Source organism: Bubalus kerabau, chromosome 17 (assembly GCF_029407905.1).
Source record: "Bubalus kerabau isolate K-KA32 ecotype Philippines breed swamp buffalo chromosome 17, PCC_UOA_SB_1v2, whole genome shotgun sequence".
Lineage (NCBI taxonomy): Eukaryota > Metazoa > Chordata > Mammalia > Artiodactyla > Bovidae > Bubalus > Bubalus kerabau.
Window position 1 is genome coordinate 14249695 of NC_073640.1, and position 22267 is coordinate 14271961.

General features: G+C 54.1%; 1 protein-coding gene across 1 annotated transcript; it reads right to left on the minus strand.

Moving 5' to 3' along the window:
* Positions 1 to 3568: 3568 nt before the first annotated feature.
* Positions 3569 to 22263, minus strand: ZDHHC7 (zinc finger DHHC-type palmitoyltransferase 7). Its single transcript, XM_055552506.1, has 8 exons — positions 22023 to 22263; positions 12080 to 12165; positions 9821 to 10142; positions 7789 to 7913; positions 7234 to 7330; positions 6724 to 6805; positions 6026 to 6156; positions 3569 to 5416 (listed from the first exon to the last, which is right to left on the minus strand). The coding sequence occupies exons 3-8, from the start codon at positions 10133 to 10135 to the stop codon at positions 5240 to 5242; spliced, it is 927 nt and encodes a 308-aa protein (XP_055408481.1). The 5' UTR covers positions 10136 to 10142; positions 12080 to 12165; positions 22023 to 22263; the 3' UTR covers positions 3569 to 5239.
* Positions 22264 to 22267: the final 4 nt, after the last annotated feature.

Consider the following 22267-nt stretch of genomic DNA (forward strand, 5'->3'; position numbering starts at 1 on the left):
GAGGGTTATGCCCTAAAATAGTCAGTTTTATGTTATGTGAATTTTGCCCCCATAAATCCTTTGAAAAGAATTCAAATGGTGTCCTGACGATTGTGCGTGTGGGGACAGCTGCCCTGGCACCAGGCACCTGGCCAGGAAGAATGGGGCCCAGGCGGCCATGAATCTGCATTTCTAGGTGAAATCTCCTGATTTGCAGATATTAGCAACTGACCGTGGTATCTGAGCCACCCGTGGGGGCTGGATCCAGGTCATGGCCACCAGCCTGCAGCCTCTGCTCCAGAGCATCAACTGCAGAGCGCCTTGCTGGCTGCCCACAGGCCTCAGGCTCTGCTGGGAAATGAGGGCAGATGGAAAAGTACCCCGGCGGGGAGAGAGTCCTAGACAAACACGAAGACGCTGGTGGTTTTCAAAGACACGAGCTGCAGCCTCTTAAAATTCCGCAGGCCTCCCTGCCATGGATAAAATGCTTTCTGGGGAGATTGCAAATGTTTGCCCTGGTGGGACTTTGTTATAAATGGACTTGGTTTTGTTTAGTTGGTTATGTTTTTATTTGGTTAAAAAAAAAAATCTTGCAAGATCTTAACTGAGGACTCCATGTTAGTCCAAACAAACCAAGAAAGGGCAGACACGATGGACGAAGAACCTGCCTGCCCCGCACGTCAGGTCTGCCTGCCCCCGCACAGCAGGTCTGGCTTGAGGTCCTGCTTGGCTGCAGAGCCCTTCAGTGGATAGGCCGTCACAGTTACCCCCGTTTCTGGAGTGCCTACTATGCACCAGCCCTCCTGGTCAGCCCTCTATGGTCCCTCCTTTCTAATCCTCCCAAAGGCTGCACGAGGCAGGAAATGTTGCATCGTTTTAAAGATGAGGAAACTGAGGCCAGAAAGGTGAAGGCACTGGGCCCAGGTCACATAGTTGGGAGGTGGCAGGGATGTCTTTCAACCATGTCTCACAGCCATGCAGGCTGAAGCCAGATCTGCCCGCAAAGTAACCCTCACGGAGGCTGCTTGGTCACTGAGCTTTCTGGGACACAGAACCCCATGTGTGCCAGCCAGCCTGCGAAGCCACCCAGTGAGCAACTCTCCTCTGGTACCAGATGGCAGACTATCACCTAGGCCGAGGCCAGAGAAAGGCCATGTACAGACCCCTCCCAGCCACTTAAACCCCCGCCCCTGCACCACGCTGGGCCAGCTTCCCACAGCAGAGGCCAACCCTGCTCCCGCTGAGGCCCCCTAACAATCCACCCAGGATGGAAATGTCTCTGAAGACCCTGTCTTCAGAGCTTCGCTCCTGGACTTTGGGGAAGGTGGTTGGCCCGTGTCTAAGAAATCTGCTTCAGACGAACCTCCGCTCCACCCGGGGGATGACCTCGGCGTCTACGCACGTGTTAACCCCTCAGCCTCTTCCCTGAGCCCAGCAGGCTGACACGTGACTTTCACCAGCTCTTCCACCCCGAATTCTCCGATTTTAACCAGCTCCAGTTCAGAGTTGAGCACCACACCTTTCCCGGCCCCAGCCCTTCCCCGAATGCTCTCTCTCCATCACTCTGACACTAACGCTCCCTCTCCCTGCTGCTCTGTTTTTTAGCATGAATCACAGGATATAATTACACATTCAGTTTCTTGTGTTTGTGTTTACTGAGGGCAGAGGCCTTGCCGGCACCTAGTAGGTATTCAGTAAATACTTGTGGGACTAGCTGGCTGGATGAGACGATGGTGCAGGGATTTTTGTGGCCTCAGCAGCGTGCAGTGTGGGTGCATTTGCTGTCCAATGGCGCCCTCTGGTGGACGCAATGACGACGCCAGGCTGAGGACTGACCCTTTCTTCGCTTTCAGCATTGTCCCCAGCCCTGTGCTACCTCGGATCAGTGAAGGTTTAATTTATTGTTTTCAGTTCCTTGTTATTCAAGAAGTTATTACTGTTTTTAAACTCAGTGCTTTTTAAAATCTTTAAAATACCTGTATGTATTTGCGCCAGATCTTAGCCGTGGCACATGGAAATCTTTATGTGGCACATGTGGATGTGGCATATGGGATCAGTTCCCTGACCAGGGATCGAACCTGAGCCCCTGCATTGGGAGTGCGGAGTCTTAGCCACTGGAAAGTCCCTGAACTCAGTATTTTAAAAAGTAAAAACAGAGACGGATCTAGGTTAGAAAAAAGTGCTTTTATTCTAAACGTCCATGTGGACTCATTCCTTTCTTCCTCCCTGTGAGAACCTTGGGAAGTCTGTTGGTCTATAAAATGGGTGCACTGTTACCAGCCTGGAAGATCATAGGGAACATGTGATCTGGTCACAGAGGAAGGCACTTTGGAAACTGGAAATGTCAAAATCACATCTTGGCGATCATCACCATTATTTGTCTATGTACTTGGGGCTTTTCTTGGAACTCAATTAAGTTCTCCCAGCCTGGGGATGGTGCTGGTGTGTTGAAGGACTGGTTGCTGCCTGAGTCTGAGTTTCCTGGTGGACCTGTGGCTGGATGGCGTGTGGAGCTTGGCCATCCCATGCCGGGCCTGTCAGGGAGAGAGGCCTTCAGGGCTGCTGCACCTGTATTGCGAAAGTCAGAGCTTCTGCACCTGGAGGGCCACGTCCCCTTCAGAGTGGGCCCAGCAGCACCTGGTGATCCGATGATGCCTCCAGGCCTTCAGAGAGACCTGCTGCTGGCCTCCGGGCAGGGTGACCCCTCTTTGGGCTGGCCGGGGTGGGGGAAGTAGCAGAGCTGTTCCGAGATGGCAGACCCGCAAGGGCCACCTGCCCTGTGCGGCCTCACCAGAGCCCACACAGCCAGGCACCAGCTCTGAAGGGGCCCCCTCATCTCCTTTCCTGACTTGTTCCACACGGCATCCTCAAGGGTGATAGAACGAGGAGATGCAACGGAAGAAGCAAAATTAAACCCAGATGCTTCATTTGATTTCAACATTGCTTCTTCAGCGATTTGAGGTCTCAAGTTGCCCCCACAAATTACTCAAAACAAAGTATGTGCCGCTGACACTTGGCTCTGCGTCCCCCAGAGCGGTGATGACCCGAGTGATGACTGGCCACGCGTCCCCGAACACCGTGGCGCTCACCTCAGCTGGCGTCTTCCAGTGGCTGCTGTTTCTTCGTGCCTTAGTCTCAGTAGGTTTCTGATCCTGGGAATCTTACCCCTCTTGCTGGCCATAGTTGCTCACAGTGGTCTCTTGTGGTCTTCCTCTGGCGTCGGTTATAATGTATAGTCTTTCTAGTTTTACCAAATCTGCACAGAGCTATAACTAATGTGGAGACTGGAGTCAGTGATCAAAAGCCTCCCAACAAGTAAAAGTCCAGGAATAGATGGCTTCACTGGTGAATCCCAGCAAGCACTTAAGGGATTTTTAAAACTGTTTTTATTTCCAAGTACACTAAAAAATTAAGGAAGCTCTAGGGCAAAGCTAAGTGAGACGAGGTGCATTGACTGAGAGTAAAATGAAAAATGTGGAAACGGCAACCTGTGTGAGCGCGACCTCGGTGCTGAGTCACGTGTCTCAGGCGCTGAAGCTGAACATGGAAACATACCTACAGCCCACCAAGAACCGGCCACTGGACAGACTGCTGGACAACGTCAGTTGGTGACTTTATTTCTTACAAAAGTTACATTGAAAGAAGAGGTTGAAAAGTCAAGTATACTTGATTTGCACATATTTGCCAAGTCTCACAGGATTCAACCACTTCGATAATTTTTATTGATAACCAGGATATACATATTAAAAGCCTCACACTGAAGCTCAGTACACACATCCAACCCCAATGACAGATGTGCAAATGAGTGTGCAGAACAATCCCGGGAACTCCTGTCTCCTGTTTGTCCTCGGCTGTGACTCAGCCCCCCCGACTCCCCTTTTCTGCAGTGACCGAGCCACCTCGCCTCCACCCTGCAGCCCGTGCCCCTCGGCTACGTCTGTTGTCAGGGTAGGCCCTCTGTGGTTCTGCGCCAGCCCTGATCAGGATAGAGGATGGGTTAATTCAAACAAAAGCAAAATGGCTCATGGGTGAGCAGAGAGGCGTGGAGACCAGGCGGGAGACGCCCACTCTTCTCAGCGTGGAAGGGGGCTCAGGACCCCAGACTGTGTCAGAGATGGTGGAATCCCATTAAACATGGACAGACCAGGCAAGTTTAAGGCGAATCCCCAGGGCGGGGAGCTGTTTGCTTTCTGGCATAATTTTAAGCTCTGCACCAAGGGTCCTATTTTATCACTTGTGACGTGGGTAGAGAAACAAACAAAATGATACCCAAAAAAGGTACGAATTTAAAAAATCAAACCAGTTGTTGCCATCTTGAATACTGTCTGCAGGCCAGGTCCACAGGGCTCCTGCCTCCAGGTCCCCTTCCCTTTTCAGGGCCTTACCCACCTCCCGCAGGGTCAGCTGCGCAAGCCTGGGGCCACAGAGGGGCCGGTACGCGTCGCTGATCCGGCCGGAAGCACACAGTGTGGTTCCAAAGCCCTGTCAACACACTCCAGATTGTTAAAATAAACTGAAAACAGGAAGGAGGGCAACAGAGGACCACACAGGAATGACTGTTCTTTGGATCTCGATACTCTCCAGTATGCAATACATTCATGTAAACCCCACGGGAGGGGACCCCGCACAGCTCGCCCCTCTTCCCTGAAACATTGGTTTCTAAAAAATAGCTTGTTTGCAGCACACCCCCATGATACGTTGCCTGAACAACACGGCCCACTTTAAAACACACGTGCACGCACACACACTGACACGCGAGGACTTGCTCATGGGGTCAGGGCCCACTGGCCCCAGGCCAGGAGCGAGCGTATGGCCCTGCTGCTCCCGTAGCCCCCACGGGCTTCTGCGTCCAGACCCCTCCTGGACCGAGGGGGCCTGAAGAGTCCCAGGGCCACCGACCGTAGCGTTCTGTCCACTGGACTGGCTTTTCTTCATGACTGAGGAAAGCAGCTCGGCACGTAGGATTCCAACAACCCGTGTGACGGCCCACACAGCTTCCTAGAAAATGCTGAGCGTGTGACAGACTCCTGACTGCAGGGAGGGAATGACAGCTGGCTTCTCCATGCGGCCACATCCCTCCATTACTAGACAGTGACGTCACTCGTGGGGAACCTGCCGTCTGTGACCGTGAACGTGTGAAGCCCCGCTCGCTGCAGGCCGCTGGGCCACTCGCCCTCGGGGTCACAGGGGAACTGTTGATACCCTTTCCAACCCCAGATAAAGTAAGTCCGTGGACAAGTTTTGGAGTGACGAGAGGGCCTCACACTGAGAACTCTGGGGTCCCTTTCCTGGGTCTCGTCTGCAGTCGCCTGAACCGGAAGCCGACGAAGGGGTTCATCCAGAGCAGCGAGGGGGGGCCTCCGAAGACGGACTTCATCCCTTCCCACCGCAGCCGCCGCTCCCACGTCGGCTTCTCGCTCTTCAGCCTCTCGATCTCCTGGGAGGAAGAAAAGCAAGTGGGCGGCAGCACTGGGAAAACCCTGGGCAGGTATGAGCAGGAAGGGCAGGTGAGTGGTCGCCACGGGGGAGGCACCACCCGAACCACACGTCCTGGTGCCAGTCCTGCGGGCCCCTGTGCACACGGCCGGGCTGCAGCCGCCGGCCAGACCGCGTCAGACACGGCTGGGCAGCAGCCTCCAGGCGGGTGCAAAGCTCAGGCAGCCCCAGGGCCGCGAAGGGGGCCGGTCCTCCAGGCCAGGCACCAATCTTCTTTCTGGGACTTACAAATACGTGTCAAGTGCCTGCTCAAGGCCTTCAGCTGAAAGGCATGAAGGCGATCCAGTCCCTGCAACTCACTCAGCTGCCAAGGGCAGGGTCTCCGAGAAATGGGGCGTTTGCTGGCTCCACCTGCCTGGCTCTGTTGACTTTCAAATCAAAGGGACCTTTGAGCCCCGAGCTGTGCCCGGGGAGAAGGACACAGGCAGTGATGCTGTCACGGTCCACCGGGGCACCCTGCCCCCCTCCCGGGGAACACCAGGCCTTGCGTCCACTGCCCACCCACGCAGGTGCACTGAGGCCAAAAACACCCAGCGGAGGAGGGGCGTACCGTCTCGTCATTGCATATGGAGTGGATCTGGGTGCCGAACATCACCGCGGTGAAAGTGAAAAACAGCAGACCCTCAAGGCACAGGAAGATTAGCAGGATGACAGTGACGGGAGGGGAGAAGTCACTGCACTCTGCGAACAAGAGGGGCGTGTGACGGCATGGCGGAGCACCCCCAGCGTCCCGAGCCTCAGGCACGGGTCCAGCTTGCGAAAGGGCCCCTCTGCACCACTGTCCACAGAAAAGCGAGCTCGTTTCATTCACAGGCGCACCTGCTGTCCACCCGGGGCAGAGGGTGGCCTATCAGGCCAGCAGTCACACCACCACGGCCTGGTCAGCAGATCTGAAATAGCCCGTATTTCCCCAGGTTTCTGTTGAGACTGTATTCGTGTACAGAACTGTGCATTAAAACACAACTAAAGCCAGAAAAGATGGGAGTTGCCTGCGCCTACACTTGTGAGCAGGACGCACACACGAGTCCATGCTTCACGGCTTGTCCTGCCTCATCAGATGGCCCTGAATGATGCCTGTCCAGTGGCCAGAGCACACACCAGGCCTGCGGGGACAATACGAATTTTGACCCAGTCTCAAAGGTCTGCAGGATACAAATGGAACTGAGGATTTCCTCTGAAACCGGAGGCCCCCTCCTCCCTCTCCACCCACCGCGGCACGAGCAAGAGAAGCCGCCCCCCCAGGCCTACCTGTCCACTGTCCTCGGACGCAGGCGATGAACTGCAGCCCACAGAGGACCAGCGCGTGCACGGATGCCAGAGCGATGTACATCTGCAGGGAGACACTGGTCAGCACGGTGCCAGGACCCGTGCGTCCACTGCTCCGTCTCAGGTGCAGTGAGGGTGTGCGAGGTGGGCAGTAGCAGTAAGGGGGAGCAGGTGACATGCCTCCCTGGGGTCACTCGGGACCAAGGGCCGTAATCTCGCAGACTAATCGACCACAGGGAAACACGTTTTAGTGACAACGGTGGGTCAAGGTATCCAGGAGAGAGTTAAATCAGCGAGCGCTTGCAGCAACGGGCAACCCACACTCATCTGCGGGGTGCCTCCCCACCAGCGACAACACAGTGGTAATCTGAACCCCAGAGAAGAGACTGCAGGTCTGATGCCAGAATAAACGCACCCTCGCCCCAGGTTAAGACAGCATATAAAGAATGAAGACTCAACACAAGTCGCTACAGGAGTAGTGTCTTTACTCACAGTGAAGAGCACAAAAAATCTCTGATTCTTTTCTCCGACACAGTTGTTCACCCACGGGCAGTGATGGTCCATTTTCCGAATACATCTTTTGCAAATGCTGAAAAGCAGAAGTTAGCTTTTCACTATTCTGTGCTCTGAGGAAACCCCACCCATTGAAAACAGCTCTGCTAAGAGGCCACCCGGGAGATCCTGCCCCAGGGAAGGTGGGTGCTCAGGATGTCCTTTCGAAGAGGCCCTGGCGGGGGGTTGCTCAGGCTGCCCTAAGGATGGGGGTCCCTCCAGTGGAGGGTATTCAGGCTGCCTGGAAACGGGTTCTCTGCTGTCCGCGGTGGGCGCCCAGGCCCCCCCCGCCCCGGGCCCGTGGCGCCCGGGCAGAGCCGCCGTGCCTGCAGTGGTGGGCGCCCGGGCAGAGCCGCCGTGCCTGCAGTGGTGGGCGCCCAGGCCCCCCCCCGCCCCGGGCCCGCGGCGCCTGGGCAGAGCCGCCGTGCCTGCAGTGGTGGGCGCCCAGGCCCCCCCCCGCCCCGGGCCCGCGGCGCCCGGGCAGAGCCGCCGTGCCTGCAGTGGTGGGCGCGCTCGGGCTTGATGCAGCAGCACTTGGGGCACTTGTAGATCACCTCTCCGGGCTTCAGCTGCAGGCTCTCCATGTACTCTTTAGTAGCGTTTCCTTTGGGTACTGCCCCCTAAGGTTTAATAACAACGTATTTTAGCTGGGAGGAAGGAAGTTTTAGAAAGAAAAAAACCCCAGTAAATTTAGGAATTAGACTTCGGTGTTATTTATAATGCTGTCCTTGCCACTTGTATCACTGTGAAAAACAGCTATTACTCACATAACATAGGACCAGAAGTTTTGTTTTCATGAAAATAAAACAAGCTATAAAATGAACTCAAATAGCACATTATCCTTCATAATTTGGCAAGTCACCTGGACTTTTCCAACTTCATGCAGGACATGCCAGAGGCTGGCTGTGTTTGCTCAGCCACTCCCCCTCCACCCTGGGCAGGCTCTGCCCACACTCCTAGGCAGGGTGTCCCTGATAAGCACCCACAGGTTTCCTATCAGCTGCACAGGGGGTGGCTGAACAAAACAGTCTGAAAAAGGACTTTATCTCGTGTTTTAAAGTTACATAATGAATGCTTCCCTGCAGACCTATCACAGACGAGCCTGGGGAGTGTGGCCCTGGGCCCCTGGCCCCCAGGTGTCCGGCCCCAGGGGTGGGAGTGGCAGCGGGGCTCTCACAGGGTGTCCACGCGAGCCCCCAGCACGGGGAGCTGCAGAGGGCCTGTGTGTTGGGTGGCCATGGGCCACAGGCTGCAGGGCGGAGGGTTTGCTCTCTGGGCACTGGACACAGGCAGAGAAGATCATGTCTGGGAGATCATTCTGGATGCCATGGCTGTGTGGACTGGGAACAAGCTTGGGTCTTGTTTCTGTGCCCCATGGGGCTTGTCCTTCACACAGAAATACGTTTCTGGAGAAGCAGCCCCACTAGGGAGGGGAGAGCAGGCGTGTGGGGACAGGAAGGGCGGCGGAGACGGCAGGGCACCGCTGTCAGCAGGAGTAAAGACAGTCAGAGAAAGCCGCCGGGACGCAGGGGCCGAGCCCAGCTCTGCGCAGCTGGGCCGACACCACATCTGCAAAGCCCAGCACGCACATGTGAAGACCGAGGGCCACTGGGCTCCAAGGCGCCCAGGAGCCAGGCAGGCCACCCTATCGCTGGAAGTGATGGGGGAGGGTCCCAGGTCCCGTAAGAAGAAAGGGACCAGGTTTAGGAGCGCCGCACCTTAGTTCTCACGGACACGCACTCACTGCCCCACAGTAAGCGTGCGACCCCCACCCCCCACCCACTTAAGAGCACTCCTACGTGCTCAGAGGACAGATGTGCAACCCGAGGGGGGGATGCATCAGGTGACACATGGTGACCAGACGGCGAGGAAATGAACGCATTTTCTGGTCCTTTTTGTGGCTCAGAGCCCTGGGCAGCTGCCTTGGTCCCCCTTGGGGCTGCCCGATGACTCCCCCAGGTCCCTGCAACTGGTGACCTACGCTTGATTCTGTTGCCAGAGACATGTCTCCCAGGCCCAGCGTGAAGCAGAAGGGCCAGCCTGGGTCCCCTAGGCCTGGGTCTTGCCAAGACACACAGCAGGAGTGCCTGCTTCCTCCGCGCCGGTTGGGCCCCTCGTCACCCCACCAAAGAAACCTCCTGGATACCTGAGGCACGTTCCTCAAGCTCACGTTCGCATTCCAGCCATTTTCAGGGCATGTTTTTTTGTCGCTATCTCCCCAGAACCGTGGCCCCAGCCCTGCGTCCTACCCCAGTGCAGCCTGGGCGCTCTCCGGGGCACAGTCCTCCTGACAGCTTCCCTGCAGCCTCTCCTGGCGCCCGACCTCTAACCTGTGCTCCCTGAATAGACCCCGACAGCACTTCCATCTGGGTGCTGTGTGTGCTCCAGGGACGCTACAGACCAGACCGCTGGCCTGTGCCCAGGAACTTGAACCCCAAGGCCACGGAGTGCGAGGCCCTCCAGCCACAGCTGCTGGTGTCTCCCCAGCCCGGACTGGCAGGAGAGCCCTGCGAGGGCGGGCACTCACGGGGTCGGTGAGCATGGTCCGCAGGTGAGACGACAGGGCAAGCACCGCCAGGCAGTTGAAGACCACGCCGTTGACCACGGAGTACCAGAAGTCCTTGGAGGGCAGCAGCATGACGAACGTGACCACGAAGTCTGCGTACACAACCAGTAGCCAGGTCAGCACGGCGCAGATCATGCCACAGCCGTCGCGGATGAACCACACCCTGGCGGCCGCGCCGGCCTCGGCGGGAGAGGAGGCCACGGAGTCGTGGCTGTCATTCTCGGTCAGCAGAGGCTGGTGCTCGACGTCCCGCAGCCGGTGTCCTGAGGATGGCATGGTTTCCCTGCGGGAAGGGGCGAGGGGACACACGGTGACCGAGGCTGCCCAGCCACGCCTCAGCGGGACAACGCAGGGCGGGGCCAGGCCCTGAGCCCGAGGGGACGAGGCCTGGGCCACCCCGCTGCCCGCGCGGGTCAGCGGCGGAGAGGCTGGCGGACAGGCGACTCCTGCTGCTGGCGTCCACGCTGGCCCCCGACGCGGCTCAGGGCTCTCGCTGATGGTTCTCCATCTCGCTCTGCATGTGCTCTCCCCTCCCCCGCATTCTAACTCTTTGACGACGGGTGAGCATGTTTCCGAGGCAGGCTCCCATTTTAATTTCCATCTTTCCTTTATGCTGTTCCTAGAATGCCCTTCCTCTCTCATTCTTTCGACCGTTTCCCTCACTCACTGGTCTGTTCTTTTGACAACCCTCCCCCGTTAACTGGGAAATTCCCTGAGAGGTGAGAACATGTAGGGTCAGAGACTAAAGACAAACTTGCACTTTTCCTCTTAAGCATTCTGCTGCTGCTTTACCCCATAGCCTCCTCTCATCTCACTTACAACCAGATGCAACAGCATGAAGCTGGTCCCTCTCTCAGATCTGCTGAGTGGCCTGGTGATCTCCACACAGCTTCCTAGTGGGCCATTCCAGTCCACCAAGGCTGAGAAAGCCCTCTGGCCAGACTCCCTCTGCTGCATGGCTGCTCCTCAGGCAGGACGCAGGCTGTGAGAAGTAGCACCTGGGTGCTGGGCAGGGCGCAGGGCTGTGCGTCCAGAGATGGAGGAGCCTTCTGTCAGAGCCCGGTGGTCTGGTCCAGAAATAGGGGCACAGATGGCAGCTCTGACTTTGAGGAAGAGCGTGCACACAACCCAGGGGAGCTGGAGGCGTGGGCTGGGATCGTCACAGAAGCACGTTAGGGTCCTGCTGTGCGCCTCAGAGCCAGGTGTGTAAAACCCACCCATCAGATAGTCTGATAGCCCACAGTTACTTCAAGATTTTCAAGAAAGCAGTCCACGAACGTGGGGGGCTGGGCTGCACACACTGGGCTCTCTGTGACCAAGCGCAGGCGACTTCTGCTGAGTCACAGCACCTACGCCGCATCAGTGCAGGAAAGGAGGGGAGGAAGTGAAGAAACTGCTCCCTCACGCTCACTCAGCTACAGGCACTGGGAACGTGAGAGCAAACGGAGCAGCAACTGGCGCCACGACCCCAGGGCGAGGGCGCGGCCTCACTCTACACCGTCTTCCGCGGGATGCTCTGTATTCAGGTTGCCTGAGAGAGACCCGAAAGCAGTGTGCTGACCGACAGTCAAGCAGATGTCACATCGTCGGTTTTCTACTTCCATGGCTAGTTTAATGGGATTTTGTTTACACCCCTGAACCTGTTTCTCCTCGTGTTAAATTGAGCCTCGCTTCCCAGAACACCAGGAGCAACACTGCAGATCTCCGTTGTTTAAGGGACAGCCATCCAAGCAAAACCTTTCCAGTCATGTAGACAGGAGACCTACCCTCGTCTTGTGCTGCTAAGTCACTTCAGTCGTGTCCGACTCTGTGCGACCCCATAGACGGCAGCCCACCAGGCTCCCCCGTCCCTGGGATTCTCCAGGCAAGAACACTGGAGTGGGTTGCCATTTCCTTCTCCAATGCATGGAAGTGAAAAGTGAAAGTGAAGTCGCTCAGTTGTGTCCGACTCTTCGAGACCCTATGGACTGCAGCCTACCAGGCTCCTCCGTCCATGGGATTTGCCAGGCAAGAGTACCGGAGTGGGGTGCCGTTGCCTTCTCCCCCTCGTCTTGTAACTCCTGCTAATAATCAGGATCTTGCTCCGGGACACACTCCCCTCTTAAGAGTAGGTGGTCATCAAACCACTGACAGGAGGTGACCATTAACCATCAACAGGGTACAAGTTAGTGTGAGCAATTAGAAAGGAAACAGTGATTATATACCTAAGGAGACACTTACCTCACAAATTATTACTAGACATTACTTGAACATCTTGTGCCTTTTCTTCAGGATCTTAAGGTGCATACTGTCCTATGTGACAGGATCTGAAAGATACAATCTAATTAGAAAAGTTGCTTGTTCTGGCATTCAGAACTATCTTTAACTATGAAATCATGACTCCTGTAGGTTTTCATTACTAGTAAATTGACAGAATCCTGAAAATTATAAACCTGTCCATTTTACCCCCCTGTTACTTTAGCCCCGGTTTTAAATAAAACCTGTAAGCCAAAATCCCTTGAGAAAGAGCCCTGGGGATAATCCAGACCAAAGCTAGTCAACCTGCATTTCAACAGGTAACCGTTTTACCAGGCACAGCCAAGGAACTGCAGCGAAGACTGGAGTGAGAAGTGAGGGGTGCACTAGGGCCCCCGGGGGAGGGGACACAGTATGCGAGGGGCAGGTGGGGCGGGAGGAGCATCCTGGGGGCGTCTCCCACTGGGCAGCGGCAGGTGGGCGAGGAGACACAACCTTCTGGGAAGCACTCTTCTGGCGCGAGAAGAAAAGCCGGCTGACAGCACGAGGTAGGGGCGTTCCCCCAGAGAGGCCAGACTGCTGCCAGGCTTCCCCAGGAGCAGGGCCGCCAGAGGACGGCTGACCACGGGCATGGCCCCCGCCATGCGCCTGGCAGGTCTTGGGCTTAAATGTGAGCGAACAGCCGACAGTCAGATACTTTGGAGGAAGCCCCAACCAGGTCTCATGAGAGACAGAGCCCCAGAAAGAAACCAGAGGGAAACAGGAGTTGAGAGCAGGTATAATGCACAGGGAAGACAACCAAAGAAATAAGAGACTGCATTTGTGAGACAAAGAGGAACATTCTGAGAACTTCCTACTTACTGAAAAATAAAAATATGATAGAATTTTAAAATCTTAAAAACAGGATTGGAAGAGAGAGTGGGAAGCCTTCCAGAAAGGAGAACTAAACAAAAAAGAGCCAAGGAAAATAGGAGTTTGAGATTAACAGATACATGCTACCGTATAGAAACTAGATAAGCAACAAGGACCTGCTTTATAGCACAGGGAGCTGCATTTGATACCTTCTAAGAATGATAATGGCAAAGAATCTGGAAAAGAATGCACACACATGCACGCATACATATATATATAATAATTGACTCACTTTGCTGTACACCTGAAACTGACACAGAACTGTAGATCAACTAAAAAACAAACTGGAAAAAAAAAAGAAAGACCACAGGAGAGAACAGGAATCAGAGGACCAACTTCCAAACAACGGGATGTCTGGCGTAAGCAGCCCCCAACCGAGGCATCCTTCCCCAGCACAGCTCCACCGCTGCACTGGCCCGGCGCCTCAGGGCCGGTCCACTCCGTTTGCATCCAGTGTCCTACCAACGAAACGCCGCTCTGCTGGGCAAACCCTCGGCTGGTGTCTGCTGTCTGAAACCAAGACAACAGAGGTGCCAGAGGGCTGGCGAGGAGGGCGGTGAGGCGACGGGGCACTGGTGGGACTGGGGACCAGGCAGGCTAAGCTCCCCTGGTGGTTTCCACGGGACGGGCTCTGGGCCCCCAGGAACCGGGGGCTGCTCGCCGCTTCCTGGCCATGTGTGCCCCCTTCTGCTGCGCCGGCTCTGAGGTCAGGCTCCCCTGCTCGCCCTCCACGCTGAGCTGGACAACCTCCTGCCCACGGCCAGCGCTGGCCCGCACACCAAGGTTCTCTGGTGCACCTGTGACTGAGTCCCTTCGGAACTCTTTTAGTAACAAATGCAGCCGTGAACCACAAGCTGCTTAAACTAAAGTAGGTGACTTTCTTTTTGAAAACTGCATTTATGTTGTAATTTTAAGCCTTTATTTCTCGCTGGGCTGGGTCTTCATCGCTGTGCAGGCTTTCTCTGGTTGCAGAGAGCGGGGGGTACTCTCCAGTTGGGGTGCATGGGATTCCCATTGCTGCGGCTTCTCTAGTTGCGGGACAAGGGCTCTACTGCATGTGGGCCTCGGCAGTTGTGGCTCCCCAGCTCCAGAGCACAGGCTCAGGAGTGGTGGTGCTCAGGCTTAGCTGCTGCACGGCATGAGGGATCTTCCCAGATCAGGGATCGAACCCATGTCTCCTGCATTGGCAGACGGATTCTTTAACCACTGAGTCACCAGGGAAGTCCAGAGGTGACTTTTAAAATATGGCATTTATGTATAATAACTTTATTCAAATATCTATGCAGTAGCCAGCAACTTTAAATGCTGAATAACATGCTGAACCAGTAATGCCTAATTATGCTTAGTAATATTTTCCACTTTTCATTCACATTCATTCTGAGTATCTTCAAATGAGCTTATGTTAGCACTGTTGTAAGAGAAAACTGACTCTGCAGAACACAGGTCAACGCATCCCAGGCCTCGGGCTTAAGCAGAATCTCTACAATGAGGCCAAATCCCCAGTTACTTTCATAAATTTTAAAAAGTAACCAACACAGCAACCACTTTGGACAGTGGTCTGGCACTTTCTCCGAGTTAAACCAACAACCGCCCTATGACTCGGAAATTCCACTTCTAGGCATTCACCTCAAGGTGAATGGGACCCGGGCTTCCCAGGTGGCTCAGCGGTAAAGAATCTGCCTGCCAATGCAGGAGATGCCGGTTTGATTCCTGGTTCAGGACAATCGCCTGGAGAAGAAAATGGCAACCCACTCCAGTATTCTTGCCTGGGAAATCCCAGAGAGAGAGGAGCCTGGGGGGCCACAGTCCATGGGTTTGCAGAGTCAGACACGACTGAGTGGCTGAGCATACACGCACGAGTGTGAACACAAAACATGTACAGAACTGTTCACAGCTGCTCCGTTCATCACACCCACCAAACCAGAAAACCCAAATCCCTCACCAGGAGATGAACAAACAAACCATGGTTATTCATACAACTCATTCTAGAAAATGGGGGGAGGTTAGATACATGCAACAATGTGGCTAAGTCAAAGAAGCCAGACACAGAAGAATGTATTCAGTAGGAGTCAATCTTCATGGCCCTCTAACCAAGCCAAGCTAATGTACTTTGAAAGAACGCAGAATGGGGCTGGACCACAAGCGGGAAGGACGGAGACCCCAAGGCAGCTTTCTGATTTGACGCAAAGTCCCCTACGTGGACAGGGCAGCAGGCTACACAGACACACGCGGTGTCAGGACAAAACTCAACAAACTGTTAAAGGACAGTTAAGGGGCTTCCCTGGTGGTCCAGTGGCTAGGATGCCACTCCTAAGATAGGGGGCCCGGGTTCAGTCCCTGGTCAGGGAACTAGGTCCTGCATGCCGCAACGAAGACTCAGCACAGCCGAATACATATTTTAAAATAGAAAATTATACACTTAAAATTGTCAGTTTCATTTTACATGAATTATTCCTCAACTAAAAAATGAAGAGACAAATGCCCAGCATAGGTGCGTGTGCAGGTGTGAAGGGTGTGGAAACAGCGCGTTCTAGGCGCTCTCCCTGCAGACACCACCTTCTGAGCCAGGCCCTGTCTCATTTTACCCTGAACAGTATCTGTGGGCAGGTGTCTTATTAATCTCTTCCCCTAATGTTTTCTCATGCCTATAGACAGAAAATGCGTCTCATAAACAAACTGAAAACAAGTAAGCAAAACACATCAGTATTCTTTGGTGATCGGTTGCTACTGCGGTACAGGAATGTCTACCCTAGAGTCTGGTGTTCATGTTTACATTAACGCGCTGCTTTTACACTCAGCATTGTTCTACTCCTCAGACACCCACTGCTGACCTATAAACAAGAGCAGTAAGCAAATCTCTGCCTCAGGCACAGACGCGGCGCCCTGAGATCTGCAGCATTCAGACGTGGGGGCGGGCCCCCAAGCTGCGGACTCCATGCAAGGCCTGCAGGATGCTCGACCACAGACAGGTCCCCAGTCCACGAGGGCTCACACATCAGAGATGAGAACCAGCCTGCTAAGTGGTGTCTCGGTGTTTCCCCCCAGTGACAGGCAGAGGGTGATGACGGAAAGAGCTGACAACAGCTCATCCTGTCCAGAGAACAGAAAGGTGTCCACTAGGAAGGCAACGGTGCAAGAGGCACGGAGGCAGGAAAGGGAACCCATGGGCTGCAGCACCACCACCCCCCCACCGACCCCCAGCATATGGGAGGCAGGGAAGGAGGCTAGGGCTGCCTGTGAAGCACCCAAAGGCCAGGCTAGGGCATCTGGGATTCCACACTTTGTTCTGCTGCAAATGGAGACACGGGCTTTGGTAAACAGATGTTTTAGAGCCATCTCTGACAAAGTATGACTGGATGGAAGGAGGAAGGCAAGCAACCAGGAGGGACTGCCAGGACCCAGAGCAGGGCCAGGAGGGAGCAGATGGGGGCAGGTGCACGATGGCTGGAGCAGTGAGCACACACAGGCCTGGAGGGTGGGCTCGGGAGCCAGGTGGGCCTGAGGCTGGCTCAGCAGGGGCACGTGTGTGTGTGATTTATCCTCTTTCATGATCCGCCCTGGCACATTTTCCATCATTTGGTCTAAAATTCATTCTCTGGATTTCCTGTTATTTTCTCAACTTACTATGATGTAAGAGAAATAATTATGACCAAAAAATAAGCTTCCAGGGAGAATTTTAAGAACTCCAAGGAGGTGCCGTCACTGGGGATAATGGGAATATGTCACACGTAGCCCCGCAAATGGGCTGCTCCGAGGCAGGGGAGGCTTAGGAGAAGGGCAGCACGCCTGCAGCCCGGTGTGAGGGAACCAGCACAGGCCCGGGCGAGGCGGGACACGACAGACACAGGCTGCTGGCGGGAGCTGGTGAGGAGGGAGCGTGCAGATCACCCAGCCCCGTGCGTTCACTGCAACTGCAATCTTGCTCCTAAGTGTTCTTCCCATCCACTTGCAGTCATGAAAGATTTAGTTCCGGCTTTCAAACCAGACCAGTAATATATGCCATATGAACCGCTATTTTCTTCTCAAATTACTGAAGCTGAAGAACGGAATATTAACGTTTGAGGGAAAAAAAACAACGGACCGAAGCCAAGTCTCAGAGGTATGCTGCCACATCAGCCATCCTGTGAACAGTAAACTCACACAACCTCTCTCGAAAGGCCTTTTATTCTAAAACAAAAGAGGACAAACTGAGAAACACAGAGGGAGCCAAGGCTCTCAGTGGAGGTGGGGGCGACTCTGCTCCCTCCCTTCCCTGCCAGCCACTCCCAGACTCCCGGCAGGCCCTTCTCCACAGACGCCTCAGCGTTGGGGTGCTCAGGCGGGGTCTTGGGGTTTCCTCGTTGGCTGTGTGCTCTCCAGATGATCTCCAAGAGCTCAGTTCCGTGAAGTTAGGGAAGACGCGTGTGGGAAACCCGCAAACGAAGAATGTGCTGTTGAGTGTCTCTGACTGGTTACTCAACAAGACCACAGTCAGGTCAAAGCAGAAACCCCTCCACCCACCAGACTGTTGGGATCCCACCTTGTCATCTTGATAAACAGCACCTGCCCCACCGTCTAGTTGCCAAAGTCAAAAATCAGGACACACCCTTCACTTCACTTTCCTCCCCCAGCTCCCCACACTTCACCCATGAGCAGGTCCTGTGGGCTTGACTTTCAAAACTTGCCTAGATGTGAGCCACCCTCCACCAGCCTGCCTAGCTCGATCAAGGCTCAGGAGCCCTCACCTGGGCTGCATGATCCAGCACTGTTATATACTCGTGGCCTCTGCGCACCCCCCAACCTACTCCCTAGCCCCCAACCCATTCCCCAATCAGCATCTGAAGCCAGTTTTAACAGAGAGAAGTCAGACCCTGCCACTCCTGGGTCTATGAAAACCAGCCAGCAGCTGCCTCTACAGTTAGAACAAAACCCCCAGGCCTCCCGTGTGGCTGCACAGCCTTACCGCCCGGGGCCTGCGGGGCCTGCGGGGCCTGCGGACCTCACCTCGCACCTCCCTCCCACCCCGGCTGTCTTGTTCAGCTGTCATCACCTCAATGGAATGTTCTACTCATACCCCCGGCACACCCTGAACTCTGCAAATACCCGTTGAGTGAGATGAGAAAGCAAAAATGAAGCCCACAGAAACATGAAAGGAATAGGGAAAAGGGTCAAAAGTGGGAGCCTGGGGTGGGGTCAGATGGTGGGGGGGGTGCGGGTAATGTGGACAGCTTAGAAAGTGGGGGGGCGGGCAGAGGGAGAGACCCCCGGTAACAGGGTTTATTCTGGGTGTGTCACCAGGAGTGCACAGGCTGCACGAAGCAGCCTCGAAGCCACATGGACAAAAGACCAAAGCTCCCACCTTTATCCCGTACCACAGCCACAGCCTGTCAGTCAAGTGGGGGTCTGTTTAAGAAAAAAAAAACTTCAGAGTTTTGACTCCAAAGCCCATGTTCTTCCATTAAAACACACAGCCTCCCAGAGCACTTGGTTTTAGAAAATACCTTCTGTAACAGAGTGAGTTTTGGAAATACAGAACGCTAAGAATTAAAAGCATTTCAACCAAGATAACGCTGTAAAAGCCTGTCTCAAGAGAAGCTGGAAGCCTCTCTATCCTGACTGCTCCTGCTAATTACCGGGGCTGCACACGCCCTGTGCCCTCTCCCACAATGACCTAAACCGCCGGCCTAACAGAGCGGGCCTCTCCTCCCATTAACTGATAATGCTCCCTGCACACCCAGGGTTTACTATGCACCTTCCCCTCGAGACCCAAGTCCTCCTCCCCTTCACTCCTCCTAGGAGCTGCTGACACTTCCGTTACCACTCGGCCCTTTCCCTGCCCACCTTCCCACAACCCAAGCTTAGGCTCCCTCACCTTTGGCTGTCCCTCTGCAGAATCCTAACCGACACAGGGGCCAAACCTTGGGGCCATGGCATTCAGGGCTGCACTGACTCGGGCTCCCGGGCCTCTCCCGGCTCTTCGCCCAGCCTTCCCACTGTTTCCCTGCTGTGTCCGTGGACACCCCCCACCCCCAGCCCTGTGCTTCTGCTCCTGCTGTCTCCTCCGTGTAGAAGACTCCCACTCTGCCCAGCAAGATCATTCATTCACCAAACATTTACCAAGCACCCAAGACACAAAACACTGCAGGATAACAAAGTTGTTTTCAAAACTATGAGGTGCTGTACCAATATACGGCATTATGGCTCCATGAGGAGTCTGGATTTTATCAGACAATTAATAAAATTCTACTGGCGCTTTTTCAAGAATGGAATCAAGCAGTAATCGAGACAAGAACATGTCTATAGACAGAGGCAAAGAAGTGGGTGAAAGAGAAAAAAAATCAGAGGCAAGTGACTGATGAAATGCCATCCCAGAACAGGCAGAGCAAAGTACAGACACGTGAAACCGTTCCCTCTCGACTTTGTAGCTGGCCAGCTCTGCAGGTGGCTCTCTGGTTGGGTGCTACAGCTGAAGGGTCACACACAAGTTGTTAACGTGACACTGGCTTTGGGGACAAAAGGGAGCAAGAGTAAGTGTTTGGGAATCTGTGTTTCATGCTCTGCTCTAGTGTTTGATTTTTTTTTTTTAACAAAACAAGTATGTATTAATTTTATAATTAAACCATTACTTTAGGGAATTCACTGGCAGTTCAGTGGTCAGGACTGTGCTTTCACTGCTTAGAGCATGGGTTCAATTCCTGATTCAGGGAACTACATTCTCACAAGCCTCATGGTGTGGCCAAAAAATTAAATAAAATATTACTTTAAAGAAACATACCCCCCAAAAAGACACTGATGCTGGCAAAGATTGAGGGCGGGAAGAGAAGGGGACGACAGAGGATGAGCTGGTAAGATAGCATCACGGACTCAATGGACATGAGTTTGAGTAGGCTCCAGGAGTTGGTGATGGACAGGGAAGCCCGATGTGCTGCAGTCCATGGGGCTGCAAAGAGTCAGACACGACTGAGCGACTGAACTGACTGACCCCCAAAAAGCTGCTTCAAGAAAACTATCCTTAGAGCTGTTCAGCATGGTCTGGAGCAGGGAAGGTCTGGAATCGTCAGGAAAACTACTACTCAATTCATCTCAAGCATTAACTTCATATGTGAACTTACTGTTCGGTCCAGTTCCTCAAATTAACAAAGATGATATTACTATGTCACCAAAGGGTCCAAGCCTGCAGGGAACAGTTTCAGTAAAAGTGGAAAGACACATCCAGACGTTTGACTGGCTCAAGACAGTTCTTATAGAGAGTTCCTTTCAGTACTTTCTCTCTCACTGAGGTCATTCTAGTCATGCCAGTATTTCCCAATTTATTCACTGTAATCAAGGCAGGCTCTGAGTCACTGGTTTAAAAAAAAAACAAAACAAAAATTTCTGTATACATGTCTACTCACTTGACTTTGACATGAGATGTGTGCACAGAGTTCCAGCTGTTGTTTTATGAATTCTTTAGCAAATTACCTTCATTTAGTCTCATTCTCCTCCACCTCACAACTCAAAAGTCAACCTACCAGCTTCACTCGGGAAAGTACACAATCCAAATAGTGACCATCACTCCGACCCTTACATTTTACCAGAATGTTCAAGAGATGTGATTTAACACGTGTGTTCCATCCCATTTTTCAAATACCCCCACAGACTTTCTCTTTAATCAAGTATCCCAACTTCTGCTAAGTCACTTCAGTCATGTCCAACTCTGTGCAACCCCATAGACGGGAGCCCACCAGGCTCCCCTGTCCCTGGGATTCTCCAGGCAAGAACACTGGAGTGGGTGGCCATTTCCTTCTCCAATGCAGGAAAGTGAAAAGTCAAAGTGAAGTCGCTCAGTCATGTCCGACCCTCAGCGACCCCATGGACTGCAGCCTTCCAGGCTCCTCCATCCATGGGATTTTCCAGGCAAGAGTACTGGAGTGGGGTGCCATTGCCTTCTCCGATCCCAACTTACTAACAAGCAAATTTAACAAGGTGACTTTTAAAAGTTGCCTTCAGTTTCGTAAAAGTTGTAAGACAGTATCAAAAAACTAGGTCTGATTTTGAAAAAAATTATAAAAGTATCAGAAGATTCAATTCACCGTCTTTGAGGTGAATAGTCTAAGAAGGAATATATGTTGACCGAGATTTCTAGACCCTCGAGCAAGGGGCCTGAGACTGGCGGACCGGGTTATAGCTTTCTAGACCAAGATTTGAGACAGTAGCAGTAAAATAGATAAATCTATGTGCATTAAGTACAAATGCTAAGCAGACTGCAAATGTTAAACACTGTAGCATTGATTGGACTGCACTTTACAGGACCTGGTCAGCCAAAGAAGCTACAGAGCAGCTATATGGACAGTTTTTACACTCACAAAACCAGTTACCCACAAGCCAATAGTGTCTCCATCCAACAGCGAAGACAGACTTAGTTCCAGCAGCAATGACTCCTCAGGAGAGATGATTCTGGCTGCAGCAAGATTCAACATTGCCCTGAAGGCTGACCTGACTGTCCCAGGTGGCCTGGTAGGTAACCCCCGAAAAGATCCTGGGCAGAGAAAGAGAAGAGGAGGGAGCTGGGCAAAGAACAAGAAAAGCTAAAAACGTATAAAGGAGTGAAGAACCGGCGCATTTGAGAAGCCATAGGCGATGTTTAAGAAAGCCCATTGTAATGCTTGCCTATAAACTACTCTTTACAGCTTACAAAGGGTTTATAGCTACTATGTCTTCAGGCCCTAACAACAACCCCCTTATTAGCTATCAAGAGGAGGGAACTGTGCCTGGGAGAGCTGAGTGTCACGCCCAAGGTCAGGCAACAAGCTGGGGCTGCAATTCGGGCCCTACCCCGAGAGGTGCACCAAGGAGTGACAAGGAGACACCTGGCAGATGAAGGAGTCAAGCGCCGGCACAGAGGTGCCCCCGAGAGGCACTCGGGAAGGTCGCAGGTGCGGCGCGGCGCGGTGGAGCAGGACTGAGCAACGGGCCCGAGACTGGCGGACGGGGGGCCCCGGAGCGGCCGGGAGAGCCAGGTGCCAGCAGCCCGCCCGACCCGGACCGCCGCGCTCACCCGAGGCCCGGGCGGGGTCGCCCGGCGCTGCGGCTCCTCCCGATCGGCGGCGGCGACGGCGGCGGCGGCGACTGCAGCGGCCGAGGCAGGGACGCATCATGCGGCTGCGCTCATGGCCGGGCCACGGCGGGCCCCGCGGCGCGGCCCGGTCCCGCCGGGCCGGTCGGAGGGGGTCAGCCGCCCAGGGGCACACGAGACCCGGAGGCCGGCCCGGGAAGCGCGGAGGCTCGGCTCCCGGAAGTGAA